A 22,027-nucleotide genomic window follows, 5' to 3' on the forward strand; every position below is an offset into this window, starting at 1 on the left:
GCATGTCCCTTATGATTACAGGTACAGTGATTAATTGCTGCAGCCATGTTGTTGTTATATTCTCATATTGTATTGTTCAGTATATGTTGATACAGTCACTGATGTTAGGAATGACTGAGAACTTGATGCTAATGTATAACTACTAGATAGTATGTAAGGACACTTATTGTAGTGCACCTCAGATAGCAAGAAGAAGGGAGGTCCTACTCTCCATATTGATGCATGTCCCTTATGATTACAGATAAGGTGAATAAAGAATATAAACCCCCCCAACCACACCAGTGTTAGTTCATTAGGTGTGCAACATATATATATAATATTATATATCACACACTGGTGTAATACAGTATTATATATCACACACTGGTGTAATACAGTAATATATATATATATATATATATATATATATTATATATCACACACTGGTGTAATACAGTATTATATATATATATATATATATATATATTATATATCACACACTGGTGTAATACAGTATACAGTATTATATATTACACACTGGTGTCATTCAGGGCGTGGCCATTTCCTCTCACAGGGAAAGCAGATGTGATTTTTCAATGACAAAGAGGAAGCGCTAGGGGGCGGGGCATAAGAGGAGACCACGTGATTCTTTGTAAGCGGCCAATCCGCAGAAGGGCGAGCTCGTAGTGACGTCACCCCCGCAGCGGCCATTTCTGAAGAGCTGAGGACGAAGCGCGGTCCCCATTCACGTCTCTTCACGCTGAGCAGCTGCCCGGGACGGAGGTGTCTTCTGCCGGTTACCACACACGCATAGTCTTCCAATTTCACGCTAACAGCAGGTAAGGGGTTACAAGCCGTTGTCCGTCCTGTGTTACCTCAGCGCGGCGGTCTTGGCTTATCTAACATGGCGGCCTCTCCTTTGTTCGTTTTGGCGCTTCGCCGCTATACGGGTGTCGCTTTATCCGAGGCCTATGCGGCTATTAACTAGGGGAGCGGCCAAAGTGTCTATTCCCGGCAGCCGCGAGCTATAGGGCCCTCACCCGCTGTTATCATCGCTACTAACGAGGCCTCCGTCACCTCAGAGCGGAGCTCAAAATGGCGGCGTCAGCTCTTCTCATTGCACAATGACTGGGTTTCCTTTTTCTTTCGTTATGACGGGCTCAGATTTGGTGTAGAGGCCTCTGTGTGACGCCAGGCCGATCCCCCCCCCACCCCTCACCGCTTCTATGTAGAGTTACACGGCAATAATTGTTTTGTTTCTCTTTCTGCCATAGACTTTTTTATTTCATGAACAGTCAGTAATGGTTAACCCTTTGTTTGACACTAGATCAGTAGTTTTGTGGTATAAAAAAGTAACTGGGGCGAGTAGTGATCTCAGGGAATGACTTGTATGTCTGGAGATGCTTGGCTTAGTTTAGGCCAGGGAGTTAGTGGATAGTCTATGACTTGGATCTTAAGGTTCTTGGTTAAAAAAAAAAAAAAAATTACTAGCCTTTTAGGCAGTTTTTGGCCTTCTGGCGAAACACCATGTATTCTGTGGTATAAATAAATATATCTATCTATCATAAAATATATATATATATATATATATATATATATATATTTATATATATATATATAGTAACATGGCCATGGTAAATTCACATCTAAGCCGCCTTTAAAGGATGCAAAGACTCTAGAATTAAGACGTTCCCTAATAACTGAAGGGGAGGTTTTTAAATTGGCCAAACTTTAATTGGTTTTAATGTAAATTATAAGATGACTTGTAATCTTTCATGGTGGGGAAGCACAATCTCTTTATTTTGTATGTGGGCTGTATGGTTTCCGACATCTGTCCTGGATAAAGGTTTTGGCTTCTTGGAGTTCCTGATTGATCCTTTGTTCCTGTGGCACTATACAAGCACCGCGCCTCTATAGGACTGTAGTGGATATGACAGCAGGCTGTGTCTGCAGACCTATTGCCATCCATCTGTCCCTTTACCTTTTCATTAGAAACTTTAACATCATTTTTGAAAAATCCCTTTTTTCTCAATTTAGACCGTGGGAATCTGAGAAGGTTTCAGTGCTATTCTTGATGTGCATCGGTTATTGGTAGTTTAGTGATGATTTTTATATTTGTGAGACTGTGATCTGCGGGATGGTTGTGGGGAAGTTCATGATGTCCTATATTAGACTATGTTGTGTTGTAGGTTCAAGAGGTTTGCCCTACTGAATAACTGGGAGTCCCCTCACCAATTTATTACCTTTCACTAGTCTTTACAGCATTTTTTACACATATTTTATTTCCTGGGTGACTTAACAGCATTGCATTTCCTAAATAATTTTTCAGACATGGACCGAGACTATGGGCACGGAGCATATGGCCGTGGCATGGACAACTTTGCCATGGACAGTGGTGCTGACAGGTAAGTGGTCTATATTGTATAACCTAGAAATGAGTTTATAGTTCTAACAATGAAATTAAAACGTCGACTGAAAGTAAACCAGTTTTGAAGCCATTATTTAGTTAAGTTTTTCTAAACTGGTTTTTACATGATCTAGTGATCACAGTCTTTACTGTAGACAGTGGGAAAGAGAACTATAGTATATAGGGCTTATGATTATCCGTGAAGGTCCCTTATGTAATTACGTGTAAGTAATACTCTATTTAGCACCAGGAGTTCATATCCAGTGTATTACTGGATATTGATCTGAGGCCCAGTTCACATCTATGTTCAGGTTTCTGTTGAGGATGTCCGCTTGGGGACCCCCGAATGGAAAACTATATGCATTTTAAAAAAGCGGTTGCATGAGGAAACCCACGGACCCAAATAGACTATTGGTTTCTATACAAAACATGATGAGAGAAGTCCTGCAAGCAGCACTTTTTTTCTCTGTATGTTTGAGCAGAAACCACACAGACCCTATTATAGTCTATGGGGTCAACGGGTTTCTTTATGTAACCGCTTTTTTAATGCATATAGGTTTCCTGAACGCAGATGTGAACCGTGCCTGAAGCTGTAAGTCATATATAGAATAAGTTGTTAAGGCTGCTTTAATAACCAAAGTTTCTAATGCTGAGTGATAAATCAGGTGATTCAGTAGACTGACTAGTCCAGGGGTCAGCAACCTTCGGCTCTCCCAACATGCTCCGTTCACTTCCTTGGGCGTTCCAAGAACAGCAGAGCCAGTATGCATGCTGGGAGTTGTAGTTTTAAAACAGCTGGAGTGACACAGGTTGCCCACCCCTGGTCTAGTCCATATATTTATACCACCTATTATTTGGCTTAGTTTAGACAAAGTGCTAGAAATGTTGTATTGTAAGCCCCAAAGTGTCCAAAACTGGTAATAGAAGTGATTTAAGTGTGTCACCATTTTCATTAGTAAATCTGCCCCGATGGCTATAAAGACAACAATCCTAATAGTCATTGTGCTAGGCTTAAAATGCTCATTTCATTCAGCTGTATATTAAACAGTTTGATCATAGGAAAATAAGTCGTCACGTTTCTCATGTAAATATTTTGCAGGAAGGAAAGTCTTACTTGATCCTTCTAGTTGGAATTTACGAAAGATTAACCTTTTGGCAAATTATCAAATCTTTAGTAGTAGTTTTAGAATGACAGCTCTCAGCTATTAAATGGCAGACTGCCTCTTCTCTAGACCCTATAGTCATCTGAACAAATGTTTGGGCAGTCTGAAGGCCACACATTGCTGAATAGGTGCTCTTTTTTGCTAATCTTTGCCTAAAAGGTAACAAAATCTGCAAGAAAAAATACCTTTTCTGTAATGTGTTGGTCCCCAGTGTTAATTTATGACCAGATCAAAGTTCTTTCAGTGTTTCATGAGCTTAAATACTTTACAGGTGAATCTTATTTCACCAATAAAAATGTGCAGATATAAATTATGGTAAAAAAAAAAGTGGCAAGCTGGTTTAGTTGTATTTTTTTTTTCTCTATTATATACCATTTTGAGTTTAGTCTGCAGGAAGAACTGGCACAAGTGACTATTGTTGCACAATTTGTACTAGGATTTTTTTTTTTTTTTTTTAATATAAGTTAATTACTGTGACAGTTTTTTTTTTTTTTTTTTTTTTTCATTATAAACTTTAAACTCTGGTTTAGGTTGTACTCGCACGACACCGTCCTGTCTGGGGAAAAATGTCTTGTGTGTCTTTTTTCTTGGACTGAACTTGTGTGCTTGGAGCTCTCTGAGTTACCCCTCATTCACATCAGCGTTTGGATTCCATCCGGGGGAGTCCGTATAAGGAGCCCACTGAACAGACTACCTAACGCAAGTGCAAGCGCTGGTGCAGTAAAAGCACACAAACCCCCATAGACTATAATGGGGTCCGTGTGCTTACCGCCAGATCTCTGCAGGGATCATGCGGATAGGAAATTAGTTCACCATCCATTTTCCTGTCCACACGATTCGTGCAGGTAGCACGCGGCAAGCGCACAGACCCCATTATAGTCTATGGGGTCCATGTGTTTTTACAGCACAGCGTTTGCAATTGCGTTTGTATTCCGTTTGGGGGGAGTCCCCATGCGGACTCGGGGGGCCCCCCCCCTCCCCCTGGACTGAATCCAAATGCCGATGTGAAGGAGGGCTTTGAAAGCAGTAAGCTCCCAAATGACCGGTCCTGTACTCTGCTGAACTCTCAGCTCTGTCAGTTTAGTACTAGAGCAATCTTGCGCTTTGGGAGCTTACTGCATCCTAACTTGCTAGAACAATGTTCCCACCTCGCAGCCAAGTTCAATCTGGAATAAATGTTCCGGACAGGTCTCTGTTGTGTGAATATGCCCTTGTTATGCTTGGCCTACTAGTAAAGGGCCCTGGTTAGCAGGTTTTAATTGTTTGCCGTATCTCCTAATATTTTAAGAAATTCATTGTGGTCACAAAATTTAATTTAATATGTAAAACATATATTTGCCTTATAGAGAAAACTGAGCACTTAGTTTAGAGTTTAGAATGCAAACTAAACTAATATCTGAAATGCTTTCACTGGTACACTGTAAAAGTGTCCAAAATAAGTGATATAAAAGATTATAATCGGAGCATATCCGTGTCTTGTCAGAACTAACTTGGCTGAGAGTACATGTACTTTCAGGCAATAATGCCACAATCTCATTTCATTGGTATTAAGTAAGCCTTTCCCCAGCTTTTGGGAGGCTTACCTTAGACTGTACCTTAGACTGTTAAACTTTTAAGATATTAGGTTAGTTAATCCATTTATTGTATGCAATTTAATGTAAGGTTGATAAATGTCAACTGATGCTTGTTTTGTTTTGTATTTTTCTGGAAAGCTTACCTCTATTTTTCTCCTCACGTCAATTCTTCCAGGTTTGGACCTTATGAGTCTTTTGACTCCAGGTCTTCTGTGGGTGGGCGAGATCTGTACAGATCTGGCTATGGTTATAATGAATCCGATCAAGGCTACGGAGATAGTTATGATGGCCGATATGAGAACCCATACCGGAGTAGCGTTGACTCTTATGACGGTAGAAACCAGGGCGGGTCTAGCTGGGATCCGTCTTTCACACGAGCAAAAGTGAGGACTGGGTTTATGGAGGACAGAGGAAGAGACACTTACTCTTCCTACGGCGGTTTTTCTTCGCCCTATATGAAGCCTGCAGCAGTAGGCTCTCGGGGAAGAGGAATGCCTGCTTACCCCGACGGTGCATTTGGCGGCAGAAGCAATGATGCTTTTGGAGGACCGGCAGCAGGCAGAGGCCGTGGCAGAGGAGGAGTAAGTACAGAATCTTCTCAGATTCTTTTTGATAGTCACTTTGAATTATTTGAAGACCAGAACTTTAAAATGGCATATTGTCCATAATATTCTATTGCTTTGAAGGTTTGTGCGCTCCCAGTGTGAAAGCTGACTTTTAAAGAAGTAATGCTTTAAAGGTTCCACTGGGAATTTACCCATATTTGTTACATTCTTTCCATGTGAAAGAAAAATTTAAGTATTTATATAATTTAAAGAGCACGTTCTATGTTAACAAGGAAATACAGACTTCCTTGGAGTAATCTAAAGAAAAAAAAAATAATTGCAAAAGGTTACATGAAGACCTTTTTGAAGTTCTGAGTAGGTTAAAGGTGCAATGTATTATAGTCCAATGTATCTTCTTATTTGACATGTTTAAGTTAATTTAGCTTGTTGTGTCGCCATCTTGTCTTGCCCCTATTTAAGCCTTGAGCCTTCTAACTACCCAGCTAGTTTTGTGGGGGCGCTATAAGCCATCACCTGATTCCCTATAAGCTTTACACATCTCTTCCCTCGCAAAGAATGAAATTTCAATAGAAAAATCGCAAGTATTCAGACGTAGGTTTCTTGTAGTTGTTTCAAGTCACCTGTTGCTTGTCCAATAGGAATACCTTCAGCTATAGTAACTGTGGCACCCTTACATAAAGCGAACCTTCCGAAATGATCATTCCCTATAGCAAATCTATTAGATGCACCCAATTTCTTTGAACTGACCAAGGGAAAAAAAAAATCATAGTAACCAACTTCTTTGCAGTTGCTGATAATGATTAATTATCCAACTTAAGGTAAACTAGCGCCCACCTGCCACAGCAGTACTTCCATTTTTTATGACCCCTAGGTAGCTTTAAGTATACTTTGATGCCTTAATAATGCCTTGTTTTAATTGTATATAAATGCATTGCACCTTTAATAAGTATTTGCCAAACTTGTAATGTGTTTAAGTTTTATTTGTTATATTTGGGGGGGAGGCATGTTTAAGTTTTTTTTATTTTACTTTTTCTTTTCTGGGCTTTATTTGCAGTACTATTTTCTCTAGCTCTTTACTGATCAGTGTGGTTCTGTGCTTTGTCTGGTTCCACTTGGTTTGTAAAGGGGTATTGTTTATCAATATCTGATGTCTCTCAGTAGTTTAACTTGGTTTCTGCCCTGATTTTATCAGCTTGGCCGTGGCATGCGCAGACCTGGAATGTTTGACTTTAAGCAGCCAATGCCTGGTGGCATGGCAAGGGGAATTAAACGGAAGATGGGCCAGCCTTTCAAGTCGCCCGTAGGTTTTGGCAAAAAACAAAAATTGTCCAAACCTGGAGTAAACCAGAATGTAAAGAATACCCCTGCACCAGGTAATGTATTCATTAAGAAATGACAATGTAGCAAATGTTGTGAACCAAGTGAAGACCTTGGCAGTGGTGTCTGATAACAAGTGTGTTTGTTACAGTAGCCAAACCTGCTTTGCTCTCCTATTTGGTAGCCCTTTGCGCAAAGCCTATACCTGCTGGTATTTAGATTTTGGCATTGTTGCCATTGGCTGAATCCCACTAGGTTATAACTCATTTACAGGCCATATGAGATGAGAACTGAGTTTAGGAGAGGATTTGAATTGAAGATTTGTGATTATGTTCAAGACGGTCATCCAAGTTTAACCTTTTGACTTATTCAGAGCAAGGGAGGACAGTGTTAGGTATTTTGCAATTTGAAAAGTTGTCTGGGGGCATTAAAACTAAATGCATGACACAAGGTCCCCTAGTAAATAAAAATGTATTCAATCTTGCTTGCTTCCTCCCATCTGTTCCTGCACTTGGCCTACTGTTAGTCGCTGTTTACCTACTGAGCCACTGCAGTGGTGATGTCATATTGGCAGTCAACACTACGCTGCCATCTTGTTTTCTGTCTCTCTACCCTCTCGGCTTTACATCTTTGATCCCAGACAGCCCTGTAGGATATGTCCTATCTGATGTGGAATGTCAACCACAAACTTCACCCAGTGGCCCTGTGCACAGCAAAAAAAAAAAAAAAAAACTGCTCAAAATTACATGCATTCTAGGTGTCTGTCCATGAACCTGTTAATTGCAAAGGCTAAACATTGTAGGAAAGCATTCCTCAATATTTCCACTACCATGCTACTGTACTGGGATAGCTGCTGTGATTAAGCAACATGTTCCCTGAGTTTGTGAATCCCGAGGTTTCCTGCTAAGCAGCTACCACTACTAAGGGTCTTTCAGTGAGGGAGCTTAGGACAAGACTTTCTATTGTAGGTAACCCCTTTTAAGCGGAGATTATATTGTATAATCTTGATTAACTTGACATAGATGGGATAGTGCTTGTTCTTTCTGGTAACTCTAAAGTTGCTGAATATTACAACATTTGTGTACTAAGAACTATATATATTTTTTTCCCCCTATCAGAACCAGTTGATCCCGAAGAGGAAGAGAAGCGTCGTACAGAGGCTAGACGAGAGAAACAGAGGCGCAGAAGGGAGAAGAACAGTGAGAAATATGGAGATGGGTATGTGCTTGCTTATTTCTATTTCGAGTTCACTGTCACTTTCAGCTGTCATTGGTGGGGCATATTTGCGATAACTGGTGTATTGTACATCTGCCTTAAGAGACCCTTAAGAGACTCCCTGGCGCAGGGAGCAAGAGACTTGTAGTTGTAGCCTCTTCATAATTTGTTATAACTTGTTATATAACTAAGTTATAATATAATGAATTTATTATATCCCATATTGGCTCAGTGTGGCTAGTGAAGAGTGGATTGGGGTATTTGGATTAAGAAATGATCACATGCCAAACTTGCCCCACTACATCTTCCCTCTATGCCAGAAAACTGCCACAGGCGGATTGATGAATTTTTTTTCATACAGACCTCTTGGCAATGGATCAGTAAAACAGAGTTGACTCAAAACAATTCATACCTGTCAGTTTTTTTTCCTTGGCCTTTTCTTTTTAAACGAATGTTCCCTAGCTTAGGGTTTTTTTTATATTGATTAGAGATATATAGATATGCACATAACAGCTTGAAGCACTTATTAACCACAAACTTTAATTTTAGAATGGCCTTCACATGCTCCTTCTGCAAGTTCAGATCCTTTGATGAAAAAGGCATTGAAGAACACTTGGAAAGTCAAGCTCATCAGGACATGCTGGATCATATTCAGAAACAAACGAAGTTTGACAAACCAGTCATGGAATTCTTGCATGTAAGAATATAAAGTTCTGTGTTTATTTGCTTCTTTAGAAAGATAAATTTGCCAGTGGCCCTGTGTATTTGCGTTGGCTGCTTTAAAAGCATGTGAAGTTGGACTGGGTGTAATGCTCTGGATTCACTTCATATCCCAAATTATAATAAGCAGGAGAGCTGATCAGCCAAAAAAAAAAAAAAAGTTACGCTCCTCTTGAGCTTCAGTGTGACACTGAACCCAGGAGAGGGGAGTAACAATGTTTGTTTGATCTCCTTTAGACCCTAGATTATAATCAAGGTTTTGGTTCGGTCTGAACAAAACTGTCGGCCTAACCTCTCAACATACAGCCTGTAAAAGTGATTTGCTTTGAAACTGGCATCGCCTAAATAACCGCCAAGACCACATTATAAGCCGCATTGCTTGTGACTAAATCTTTGGTATTGTTAGCATTGAACTAGATAGAAAACATTAGTATGTAGTTTTGCCTGAAGTATTTTTTTTAGGGGATTAATAATCTCATTTAGTCACTTGCTGTGAAAGTAGTGAATGGCTTTGGTAATGTGTAGCAGAGTGTATTAAATATCTGGATTCTTGGGTTTGCACTGGGTAGTATGGGAGTTCTAAGGTGTGTTGTTTTTTTTTTTTTTTTTTTTTTTTTTTTTTCAAATTTAGGAGTGTATAGTAAACAAGTACAAGAAAACTGCTGCACGAAAAGCACAATCTGTCCAGAATGAAGCTGCGAAAGCTCCTGAGAAGGATATCATGGAAGGTAATTGGGCGTTTTGTAGCTTTGCAATGCCAATGAGAGCGCTGATCTAATAAGGAAATTATTAACTCCACTATTTCAGGTGTCATGTATCAGATACGGGTTGATTAGCGGATACTTTGGTGTCAGTTTAACATCTTAAGGGCAAGTTCACACAGCAGATTTTTGTGGTTGGACCTGCCTGGCAAAATCTGCTGGAATGCAGCCATTTAAAGTGACAGTGAGCGTGCTGCATTGTGTATGGGACAGGCTCTCCCTTGCCATGCTTAGTTGTAGCATTTTACTAGTGGAAATTTCTGTTACACACAAGTAAGGTTTAAGTATTTTACAAACTGTTTATCCAACATGCTGGACCTAATGGCAAAAGCCATCGGCATTTACACTTTAGATTCTGTAATGGGTCAGGTTAGGTGGGTAAGGCTGGGTTCACATCTGCCCTCGGGTCTGTTATGCAGGTTTCTGTTTCCTGCCTGAAACTGGACAGGAGACGGAAACTTGCAGTCAGTTTTCAAACCCATTCATTTGAATGCGTTTGGAAAGCGGCCGTGAGCACCGGTGAGCATTTTGTGCTCTCCGCGGCGAAACTTTTTTTTTTTTTTTTTTTTTAACCGGACACAGTCGGACATGCAGGACTTTGTGTCCGGTTAAAAAATAGCGGTTTCGCTGTGGAGAGCTCAAAACGCTCACGACCGTACACTGTCTGGTTTCTGTTTTCTGTCTGCAGAAGACGGAAACCTGACAGACGGAGATCAGGCGCAGATGTGAACGAGCCTTAAGCCAGATGGAGGCACATCTACACACACACACACACACACACACACACACACACACACACTCTAAACTTTAATGACTGACCCTTGTAATTGCCGTTCCATTTATATCATGTACTTTTTTTTTTTTTTTTTTTTTTCTCCCCTCTTAGGAGTTACTCCAGATGATCATATGATGAAAGTTGAAACTGTGCATTGCAGTGCTTGTAGTGTGTACGTTCCTGCATTGCATAGCTCTGTTCAATTGCATCTCAAGTCTGCTGACCATTCAAAGAGTAAACTGGTAAGAATGTCTTAAGCTGCTAGAATTGTACTACTATCTACTTGTATATCTGTTAAGCTGTGCCACACGTTTTATTAACCAGAATGTAGACCTGTTGGAAAAGACTGTTCCTCCTCTGGTGGCCACTGTGCAGCCATGTATTATATTATTGTCTGTTCTGTCAGATAGAGGCCAAGTTATGCTAAAGCTAACCCACACATGGGAAACAAATCCAGACTTTTGGCAGTCTCTACCAAGTTTGGAGAAATCTGCTTAGAGTGTAATGTTTTGGTTGGTCATAAACACATTTGGCAATGTGTTTGTCAATTTGGAACAACGTTATAAGGACTTGGTTATGTATAGTGAATAGTAGTTTAATCTTAATTTTTATTTTTCAGGCCTATAAAGATCAAATTAAACGAGAGAGCATTTTGACAGCTACAAGCATCCTAAACAATCCCCTTGTAAAGGCAAGATATGAGCTCTATTTGAAGGTGAGTTAGAAGAAAATGGCATTAATGTCTGTATAAATGTTAGGGTTTTTGACTATCAGACACAATTGTTTAACGAATGCACCCAGGAGGTGGTTTTATGGGGGGTTGGGATGAGGGGTTGCTCAGGAGTTCAAGTTGCTCTATGAAGGTTTTAGTGTCAGTATATTAATGGTGTTCTTGGGGAGGGGGGGGGGGGGGGTCATGAGGGAATGTCACCTCTACTATATAGCTGAAACCTGATGGCATTGACTCTACTCTTGAGCCAGCACCATCAATACACATCACATGATCTGCTCCCTGCCCCTGCTATGGTATAGCATGAGGTAGTAAATTGGTGTAACAAAGTATTGTGCAATAAGCCCGCAGCATGTCAATTGTTGATGCCGTTTTTATGTGAAGATTTCAGCTAAAATTAAGACATTTAAGCTTACTCCAAAGCTGCAAGCTGGGACGAACAAGTCATTTAGTCACTTTAAGGGTGCATTCACACTGAGTAAACGCTAGCTTATTTTGTAGAGTAAAATTACACTTGTAAATTTTGCTATCCCATTGACTTCAATGATATTTTTTTACAAGTGTAAAAATACGCCTGTAAAAAATACGCCTGTAAAAATACGCCTGTAAAAATACGCCTGTAAAATGTCATTGAAGTCAATGGGATAGCAAAATTTACAAGTGTAATTTTACTTTACAAAATAAGCTAGCGTTTACTCAGTGTGAATGCACCCTAAGGGTTTCTGTTTGGCAGTGGCCAATAGCTACTTGCGGTTAACTTAATGCCTTGGTCTGTAGTGATTGCAGCATCTAATAGGTTAGATAGTTGTGCAGTTTTGTCTATTGGCCTCCCATGTGCTAACTGCTTTATGCTGATTGGTTCTGCTTACAGCCATAGGTCCTCCATCTACAGAAGCCTATAAGGCTCAGCCAGGGGCAGATGTAGTACGGAAGCTTTGGAGTGTAGGTCATGTTGACCTACAAAAAAGCTCTCACATTAGCTGGGTTAACAAAAAAAAAAATTATGGCTCTCAAAATATGGTGACACACTATTATATAACTTCTGAAGAAAGAGGTAAGAAAAAAACAGACCACAAACACTCCATACTGCTGTCTACAGGAGAAAATTGTGTGCGCTAAGGTGTTAACTACTTGACAGACCTTCAGATGTCGGGCTACAACTTTCCTAGCACCTGTCTCTTCAGATATTACTGCCATAGTACTTATTCTTTGCAAATATTTTATCTTTAAGGGTGAGAATCCATTTGAGGTTCAGCCTGAAGAAGCTACCCCAGAAGCTGTGACCGAAGAAGTTGCTGACGTTCCCACGACTGAGGAAAGTGGTTCTGCTGCCAATGATGCCGCAGCAGCCACCACTACGTCAGAAGACTTCACAGCAGACACTCTCACTTCTATTGAAGAAAACTAGTTGTAATATGTGAAGGCAAACTTATCCCTCCTTTTTTTTAAAACTGTTGTGCCATCCTATTTTAAACCCTAGCTTTGTTGGCAATGAATATATCTGAAAAATTTATACATTATTTTCTTTAAAAAGTTGCATGTTCATAAATTTAATTTCTTACAATTGTTTTTTTTTTTTTTTTTTTTAATTTGGTTATCCTGGCTTTATTGAACAGGATCCATCCTGATGTTTAACTTGTTGGTTTTATTTTCAGTCTTCTATCCTAGGTTGTAAAATTTTTAACCTGAAAATGCTGTGAAGTCTTGGAATGTATTTGTACAATGTTGGACAGTTAGCGTGTATCTTGTAGTTTGTGACACCAAAATATTGTGGCATTGTAAACTTTTTATTTTTTTTTTGCCCTGTTTGCTAATTAGATCCGTGTCTCAGATTAACTAAATAAATCTTATACACTGTTCACTGTCTCAAAGCTTTTATGATTTAAAAAAAATCGTAACCAGCATTTTTCTGGGTTTTAAAGTTTGTCTTGTAAGCGCTGCTAACATTTGGGACAAGGACCTGTTGTGGAAATGTAAATAAAGTTGAATTATTGGATTATGGAATTTTGCAGCTTGCTGATATACTCGGTGTTTCAGCCCTCACCAGTCTTTCGCAGATGAAATAGATGTACCGTACATACTCGAGTATAAGCAGAGACCCCTAATTTGACCACAAAAAAACTGGGAAAACTTATTGACTCGAGTATGAACCGAGGGGGGGGGGAGGAATCCACCGTTGCAGATAAAGTCTGGTCATGTGCATTACAGCTCAGTAATGCCATGTGCCTTATAGTAATAGCAGTTAGCCCCATCATTTCCCTCACATTAACCCCCTGTGTGCCTCACATAAGAGTTACTGATATGTGGGACATATGGAGGTAGTAATTGGGTATCTTCATAATTAAGGTCCTTCATTAGTACCCTTATGTGTCACATATTAGTAACCCTTATATGGGGCACACAGGGGTCAATGAGGGACATGATGGGGTTAACTGCTATTAATGTGATGCACATGGAGTTACTGAAACTAAATTAATAACCTCAAATGCCTGAGATTACTAGGCAGAGTAACTAAAGGAAGGTCCCTGTGTGTGTCATTTTCCAGTAGCTTCCTCTCCTCCATACAACAGACATCTTCCCTAAGACACAATGGATCCTGGCCACTCATCTGCAGGGTAGATGCTAAATCCTAGTGTGCTAAAGGACCTCTGATGACGTCATGACCATGTGATTGGACTCTGGTGTGTGCGGAGCTACTAGGATTTAGACTCCAGCTTATCTGCAGATGTTACATACCAGGACCTTTGACATCAGTCACGTGACCTCATGACAAGCCAATCACAGAGCAGTAGCACTAAAGGACCTCCCCCTTGCAGGTCCTTCCAGTTTTCTGTGCTCCATGAACCCTGACTCGTGTATAAGCCGAGGAGAGCTTTTTCCGCATGAAAAATGTGCTGAAAAAGTCGGCTTATACTCGAATATATAAGGTATATTTTCTATCATTAGAAGATCGCCTTCACCCTGCTGTTTCTGTAAAAATCTATTTATTGCGATATGTACTATACGACACTGTGCTGTACGCAAACTGTGCAGGCTCTGCCATTTTTGCAGTGGTCTGTTACTTGAGCGTGTAACGGGGCACTGCAAAATGGTGCGGAGCATGCACAGTCGGCGTATAGCGCACCGTTGAATGCCTACGCAAGGTAGAAGAACCTGAAGAGGGGTCTGAATAGAATTAAGGGGCGGTGAGAGGTTATGACGCAGGGGTGCTCGGAGCACGGGGAATGCTCTGAGCGTGACTTGCACATCACAATACACAGATTTTAACAGTGTGGAGAAGGAGAATGGAAGGTAGGAGTAGAAGAGCCTTTTACAGTCTATTCCAACATGTCATTAGTTCAAAAGGTGATTTTTTTTTTTTTTTCCTAATGATACTCCCTTTATTCTTCTAGGTGTAAACATGCATGGTATTGCTCTCAAGTATGCTTGAATGTCTCCTGACCTAAAACGGGCTACAATGTATCATTCTATGATCAAACTTAGCCTAGACTCTACCTTCTGTAGCTTCTCTGCTCCTAGTGTTCTCCAAAAGTTGCATCTTGTAAAGATCAGTACAACCTCCCAGGTAACTGAGCAAGTTACTATGAAGCCCAATTAAACTTAAAGCCACAGAAAAATACAGCATTCCAGACATCACATTTCTCCTATCGAGACCAATCTGAGCCAATGTTTCCACAGATAACAATGACTGCTGCGTCTTGTATAAATGCACATATTGCATTTTTTCTCCCTCTCTACAATGTGTGGCTGAGATTAGTCTTGTTAATTTTGCTGGGACAGTAATTGCATTTTTGAGTCTTTGGCTCAAGGGCGGTTTTCATGCTTAAAGCGGTTCTTTGGGATTGTTACCTGTCTGCCGGCTCCACTAGGTCTATGTGGCGATTTCCATTGAATCACCAGTTTGCAGTTATCTTGCGAGTCCTTCATGAGTGTTGGTAACAGAGGCACGGTGCTCTCACTACAGATCGTATTACTCCTGCCTTATATCCATACCACTTTTCTCTGGTTCCCACAAGTCTGCTGACTACTCCAGTGGTGGTGATGACACAGAGATCTTTTTCGACTGACAGGGGACCAGACTCATGGTCTAGTGATGTTGCAGGTGCCTTCCCATAAACTCTTATCTGAGAACATGGCATCCTGGCTGGAGCGCTTCACCAGAATGCTAGAGTGGCACCTGTTGCCTGAAAATACACTCCTTACATATGATTAATGTGAATTGAGTACCACTGGTAGCGACCAGTGTCTGGAGAAACTGACATGATGGTGTCCGTAACATCCAACATGTTGGCAAGACAGTCTGACGGCTACCACAAATGCTGCTGAGTGGACCCTCGCCTCGTCTCTGAGTAACCGCACTTGTATATAGAAGCCTTCAGGTTCTCATAGATGTGTGGTATGTTATACTGCTAGAAAGCTGTCAGTGCCCTGGATTCAGCATAGCACCTGCTTTCCTGCACCCTTGGGCTGGAGATATTGGTGCTGTGTATTTCTGTGTATCTCTCCTGTCATAAAGACTGAGTATACTGCTGCTGTGGAGAGTTTTCAACAATCACAGGCAGAATTTGGTTTAACATATTATTTATATAGTTAATCAGCATTTACAAATGTGGCCCGCTCTATTCACGTAGCTATGGTTAATCTATATGTACTGTATGTAATCTATATATAATATGGTAATACAAGAGTTAATTCTATATCAAGCTGGAAAAGTTATCGCTCACCACTGGGTGCATCCATGATAAAAGAACTCAACACTAGACTCAATCCTATTATCAGACTAGAAGAGGAGGGGGGTATATATGGGTGTATGTACAGATAGGTAGATAAAGAGAATACTTTACTCTGATTTAAGAAAAAAAAAAAGTTGGTGTCTGGAGTCACACTTTGACCCCCCCCCCCCCCCCAATGGGTTTGTTTTATGTCCCCTCCCATCTAGAAGTCACAGCACCCTAAGGGGGAGTTCACACGGTGTGATGTGGCACGTGTACGCCGCGGGACTCTTTGCGTGCCGTACACGCTCCCATTGATTTCAATGGGAGCGGGGATCGTATGCGCCGCGCTAGTTTGCGGCTGTGCATTTATTCACGGCCGCAAACTAGCACGGCACATACGATCCCCACTCCCATTGAAATCAATGGGAGCGTGTACGGCACTCAAAGAGTCCCGCGGCGTACACGTGCCACATCGCACGGCACGTTACACCGTGTGAACTCCCCCTAAGGGATTGCAGTGCGACTCCGTTCTCTAACCTTGGTGAAGGAGTTGCAGGGAGCGCTGGCCGTCTGTGATAGTACTAGCCTTATTCTACTAACTCCCAAATGTCTTTCCGCTTTCCTTTGCTGTGTTCTGCCCACTGCAGCACAAAATTTAGGTAAATGGTGTGGACCTGAAGTTTTGTTGCCTGTGCGCATCTTGGGAGGGTAATACAAAAAAATGTACTTTTGGGAAAAACTACATGAACATGACTTAGTTTGGTGTTGATTCCAGTTCAGATATTGTAGCAATGGAGTTAAACTAAATAAGCAGTTTGTCACAGTCTATGATCTGCAAACAGTTGTTTCAGGAAAAATGGCAGCCACCCTTGTTATACAGATATCAGGTTTTAGTAGCTGCCTCCTGCTTGCAAAAAGGAAGAAACTGAAATACCTTCCTGCCGCCATCTTGCAGAGAATAAGACTGGGAGGTTTGATAGCTTGTGGTCATTCATCTGTGTCCCAACATAGTGTCCAGGCCAGTATGAAACTCGGTTGTGTATAAGCTAATTCTTCTGTCCACTCAAGAAATGCCAAGACTAGTTCCAGAACATTACACTTTGTATAGAGGGTTTCCCAAAGGATGCCAATAAAATTGAGAGGACGTCTCAGAGTACCACCAAACTGCTCTTAAAATCACTAGTAACAGAAACCCTTTTGTCGCAGTTCATAAAAAGCCACTCCTCTGAGGGAGCTCTGAATATTGTATCTATGCCAGCACCCTTAAAGGGGCTCTATCAGCAAAATCATGCTGATAGAGCCCCACATATGCGTGAATAGCCTTTAACCCCTTCCCGCCGATGGCATTTTTTGATTTTCGTTTTTCGTTTTTGACTCCCCTCCTTCTAAACCCCATAACTTTTTTATTTCTCCGCTCTCAGAGCCATATGAGGTCTTAATTTTTGCGGGACAAATTTTTCTTCATGATGCTACCATTAATTATTCTGTAGAATGTACTGGGAAGCAGGAAAAAAATTCAGAATGGGGTGGATTTGAAGAAAAAATGCATTTCTGCGACTTTCTTACGGTTTTTTGGTTTTACGGCGTTCACTGTGCAGCCAAAATGACATGTCCCCTATATTGTGTGTTTCGGTACGGTTCCAGGGATACCAAATTTATATGGTTTTATTTACATTTTGACCCCTAAAAAAAATTCCAAAACTGTGTTAAAATTTTTTTTTTCTAAAAGTCGCCATATTCCGACGGCCGTAACTTTTTTATACGTGCGTGTACGGGGATGCATAGGGCGTCTTTTTTTGCGGGGCCGGGTGTACTTTTTAGTTCTACCATTTTCGGGAAATGTTTTTGCTTTGATCACTTTTTATTCAAATTTTTATCAGAATCAAAACAGTGAAAAAACGGCGGTTTGGCACTTTTGACTATTTTTCCCGCTACGGCGTTTACCGAACAGGGAAAATATTTTTATAGATTTGTAGAGCAGGCGATTTTGGACGCGGGGATACCTAACATGTATGTGTTTCACAGTTTTTAACTACTTTTATATGTATTCTAGGGAAAGGGGGGTGATTTGAACTTTTAATACTTTTTTTTTTTTTTTTTTTTTTTTTTTGCATTTATTAGACCCCCTAGGGGTGATCACTAATGCAATGCATTACAATGCTAATGCATTGCAATGCATTGCAAAAAATCTTTTCTTGTGGCCCGGGCATGCTCAGTCGGCTCTGCCCACATTGGGGACGTCCCCAGTGCTGCGAGAGAACTCATTTGCATACTGAAGAAAACTGGGATTTCTACCGAACAGCGGAGCGGAGAAGACATCTAAAGGTAGGAGAAGAATAGTCTTTCTTAAGGCTATTCCTACATGTTAGTCAGAAAAAAAAAACATTTTAATGTTAGGATCTCTTTAACCTAGTCAGTCCTTAAGTAACAGGGCCAACCACTGTGATCCCGCGAACTGCGGTTTTCACCACATATCATCGGAATATTTGGTTCTAACCCTGCTTGGTACGAGTAAGGTATTGAGGCTGTTGAAGGTACAGGTATATGGACTTTGGTAAAAAAAAAATTTGCAGCAGTGCACAAAATCTAGTTAAAAGGCAAAAGAAAATCGGGCAGCACTCCCAAAAATATGATGGAAAAAGAGAGGGTAGTTTATCACCTCATAACAGCAGTGTGTCAGCTTATATACCCAAGCCTTTCTCAAGCAATGTGACTGTAAAACCACATTGATCGATTAATGGATAATTGTTTTATTGATCTATTGCGGCTTTATATACTCTGTTGCTTGAGAAAGGCTTGTGTACACGCTGATACACTGCAGTCATGAGATGATAAACTACCCTCTCCTTTTTTACCATATTTTTGTGAGTGCTGCCTGATTTTCTCTTGTTATTTGGGTAAATAGCTTGTACGCTTAGGCTGGCACCCACTGCTTGATACCAGAGCTATCTTTATTACTTTTTATTGTAGTTAAAGGGGATACCCAGCTTCCAAAAATTATGCGCAATTGCATCTACAGCAGTGCTAAATCCTCACTGTTCCCTTGTGCAGCCTTTGCTTGGCTTTATTTTATTTGCTGCTCCTTGTATCGCTGTTATTTACATGTAGTGACTATGTGGACAAACTACATTTCCCATGATTCATCTGCCTCCTCTCACTCTCTGTGTTCCCCTCCCTTCTCTACTTTCCCTTGCAATAAAATCACAGGTAATAAATCACTCTCACATCTGAGGTCACATGCTGCTGTGACGTATCATCCGCAGGCTTACTCCCTACCCCCTGTACGCAGCAAACACAGAGAGTAAGAGCAGACAGATGCCTCAAGGGAAATGTACTTTGTCTAAAGATTCACTGCATGTAAATAAAAGTGATATGAGGAGCAGCAAGTAAAATAAAGCCAAGCATAGGGAACAAGGGAACAGTGAGGATTTAGCACTGCTGTGGATATATGCAGTGGAAGCTGGATAACCCCTTTAAATAGCTTGCCTGGCAAATATTGCTTGTTTTAACTTGTGTGGGGGGAGGTAGCTTGGTAGCAGCACAGGTGCGGACTCAGACAGTCGTGCAGCAAACTGGTTTATTTAGAAAAACGGGAAAATAAATAAACCTTAACTTCAGGCACAAAATACAGCCTTAACTTCAGGCAAAAATAAAACAAAATCCTGCTCATCTGAGTGAATAACTAAACAGAAGTGTTAACCTAACTATACATGTGGCTTACTTCCAGCCACACGAACAAAACAGGCACAGCATTGTCTCACTGGGCTCAGGGTTACTGGATAGAACCATACACCTCCTCTCACTCCACAGATCTGCCTTTGGGTACAAGATCTTCAGCCTTTTTCTATCCCAGTAATGAATCAAGGACTCACACCTAGAGCTGAGGCCTACTCAAGACCTGCTCTGGACAAACCTGGGCGAGATATAGCGAGATTCCAGCACCCTGCCTGTCACCTTCTCACACACTGTTATTACAAAGCAAGAAGCCAATGCATCAGGAATTTCTTGTCTTATACTAACATGCTAAAGACCATATGTCCAAAGTGCTGCCTTTAATTTGTCATGGTGCCTTGATTCTTGTTTTTATATGGACTAAATGGTCCAATCTGAGAAGTTGATCTTTTGGAGTCCCACCAATGAAGTACTGATGCCCAGTGACGTAACTAGGAATGGCGGGGCCCCGTGGCGAACTTTTGACATGGGCCCCCCTCCGTCCCGACGCCGAAGACCTCGACCGACCCCTCCTACGCATTCCTGCAAGCTCTATTATGCCCCATAGTGGCCCCTGCACACAGTATTATCCACCATAGTGGCCCTTGCACAAAGTATTATGTCCCTTAGTGGCCCCTGCACAAACTATTATGTCCCTCAGTGGCCCCTGCACACAGTATTATCCCCCATAGAGGCCCCTGCACACAGTATTATCCCCCATAGTGGCCCCTGCACACAGTATTATCCTCCATAGTGGCCCCTCCACACAGTATTATGTCCCTTAGTGGCCCCTGCACAAACTATTATGTCCCTCAGTGGCCCCTGCACACAGTATTATCCCCCATAGAGGCCCCTGCACACAGTATTATCCCCCATAGTGGCCCCTGCACACAGTATTATCCTCCATAGTGGCCCCTCCACACAGTATTATCCCCTATATTGGCCCCTGCACACAGTATTATCCCCCATAGTGGCCCTTCCACACAGTATTATGTCCCTTAGTGGCCACTGCACACACTATTATGTCCCTCAGAGGCTCCTGCACACAGTATTATGTTCCTCAGAGGCTCCTGCACACAGTATTATGTCCCTCAGAGGCTCCTGCACACAGTATTATGTTCCTCAGAGGCTCCTGCACACAGTATTATGTTCCTCAGAGGCTCCTGCACACAGCATTATTCCCCATAGTGGCCCCTGCACACAGTATTATGTCCCTCAGTGGCGCCTGCACACAGTATTATCCCCCATAGTGGCCCCTGCACACAGTATTATGTCCCACTGTGGACACCCATAAACAATTATTATTCTCTGGGGTCTTTTCAGACCCCAGAGTATAGTAATCAGAGACCCAAGGGGAGAAAAACATAAAATAAACTCTGTTACTCACCCATCTCCCGACTCCTACGCTGTTGATCTTCAATGACGTTAGACGTCACATGACCCGGGACACAGGCCGGTGTCATGAGACAACAGACGACTAGGCCGAAGCCTGCCCGGATCGTGGAGAGGTAAGTAACAGTGTTTTTTATGTTTATTACCTCTCCTGGGCCGCCGATCATTATACTCAGGGGTCCGAAAAGACCCCCGAGTATAATGATAGCTGCGGTAGCGGCTGTCACCGGGCCCCTAATGTCCCGGGTCCTGTGGCAGCTGCCTCTACTGCTACGGTGGTAGTTACACCATTGCTGATACCCTATCCTAAGGGCATTCGTATGTAATTCCAAGGAACACCCTTTAAACTATATGGCTGTAATAATAATGTACAGCACTATGCAAAAGTTTTAGGCAGGCTTGGACAAAATGTAGAGTAAGAATTCTTTTCTTTAAAAAAAATTAAAGCATTGCCAGTTTATTTTTGTCAGTTAAAAAGATGCAAAGCGAGTGAACAAAAGAGAAACCTAAATGAAGTCAGTATTTGGTGTGACCACTCTTTGCCTTCCATCAATTCTTATAGGTACATTTCCACTGTTTTGGAAGGAATTTGGCAGGGAGATTGTTCCCGCCATCTTGGAGAACTAAGCACAGATCTTCTGTGGATGTAAGCTTGTCCAATCCGACTGTCTCTTCATGCAGTCTCAGACAGACAGGATGATGTTGAGCTCATGGTTCTGCAGGGGCCGGATTATCACTACCAGGACTCCTCCTCTGAAGAGCAGTCACACCAAATGTAATCCTAGACAGACTGGATGGAGTTGAGATCAGGACTCTGCGGGGGACATATCATCACTTCTATGATGTCTCCTCCAAATATCGATGAGATTTAGATTTCTCTTTAATTCATTCGCTCAATTTTGTTAATTGACGAAAATAAACGACTAACACTTCTATTTAGGAAAGCATCCTTATTTTGTAAAGACATTTTTGTAAAGAAATGTACAGATCTACTATATATCA

General features: G+C 41.4%; 1 protein-coding gene across 1 annotated transcript; it reads left to right on the plus strand.

The window, feature by feature from the left end:
• Window positions 1-675: 675 nt before the first annotated feature.
• ZNF326 (zinc finger protein 326) lies at window positions 676-13,066 on the plus strand. Its single transcript, XM_075286575.1, has 10 exons — window positions 676-818; window positions 2,309-2,384; window positions 5,299-5,704; window positions 6,882-7,062; window positions 8,125-8,224; window positions 8,771-8,918; window positions 9,573-9,669; window positions 10,589-10,719; window positions 11,097-11,192; window positions 12,439-13,066. Exons 2-10 carry the CDS (start codon window positions 2,311-2,313, stop codon window positions 12,613-12,615), a joined length of 1,410 nt encoding a protein of 469 aa, XP_075142676.1. The 5' UTR covers window positions 676-818; window positions 2,309-2,310; the 3' UTR covers window positions 12,616-13,066.
• The last annotated feature ends 8,961 nt before the right edge of the window (window positions 13,067-22,027 follow it).

The sequence above is a fragment of the Leptodactylus fuscus genome, chromosome 9, assembly GCF_031893055.1.
Source record: "Leptodactylus fuscus isolate aLepFus1 chromosome 9, aLepFus1.hap2, whole genome shotgun sequence".
NCBI classification, from domain to species: Eukaryota; Metazoa; Chordata; class Amphibia; order Anura; family Leptodactylidae; genus Leptodactylus; species Leptodactylus fuscus.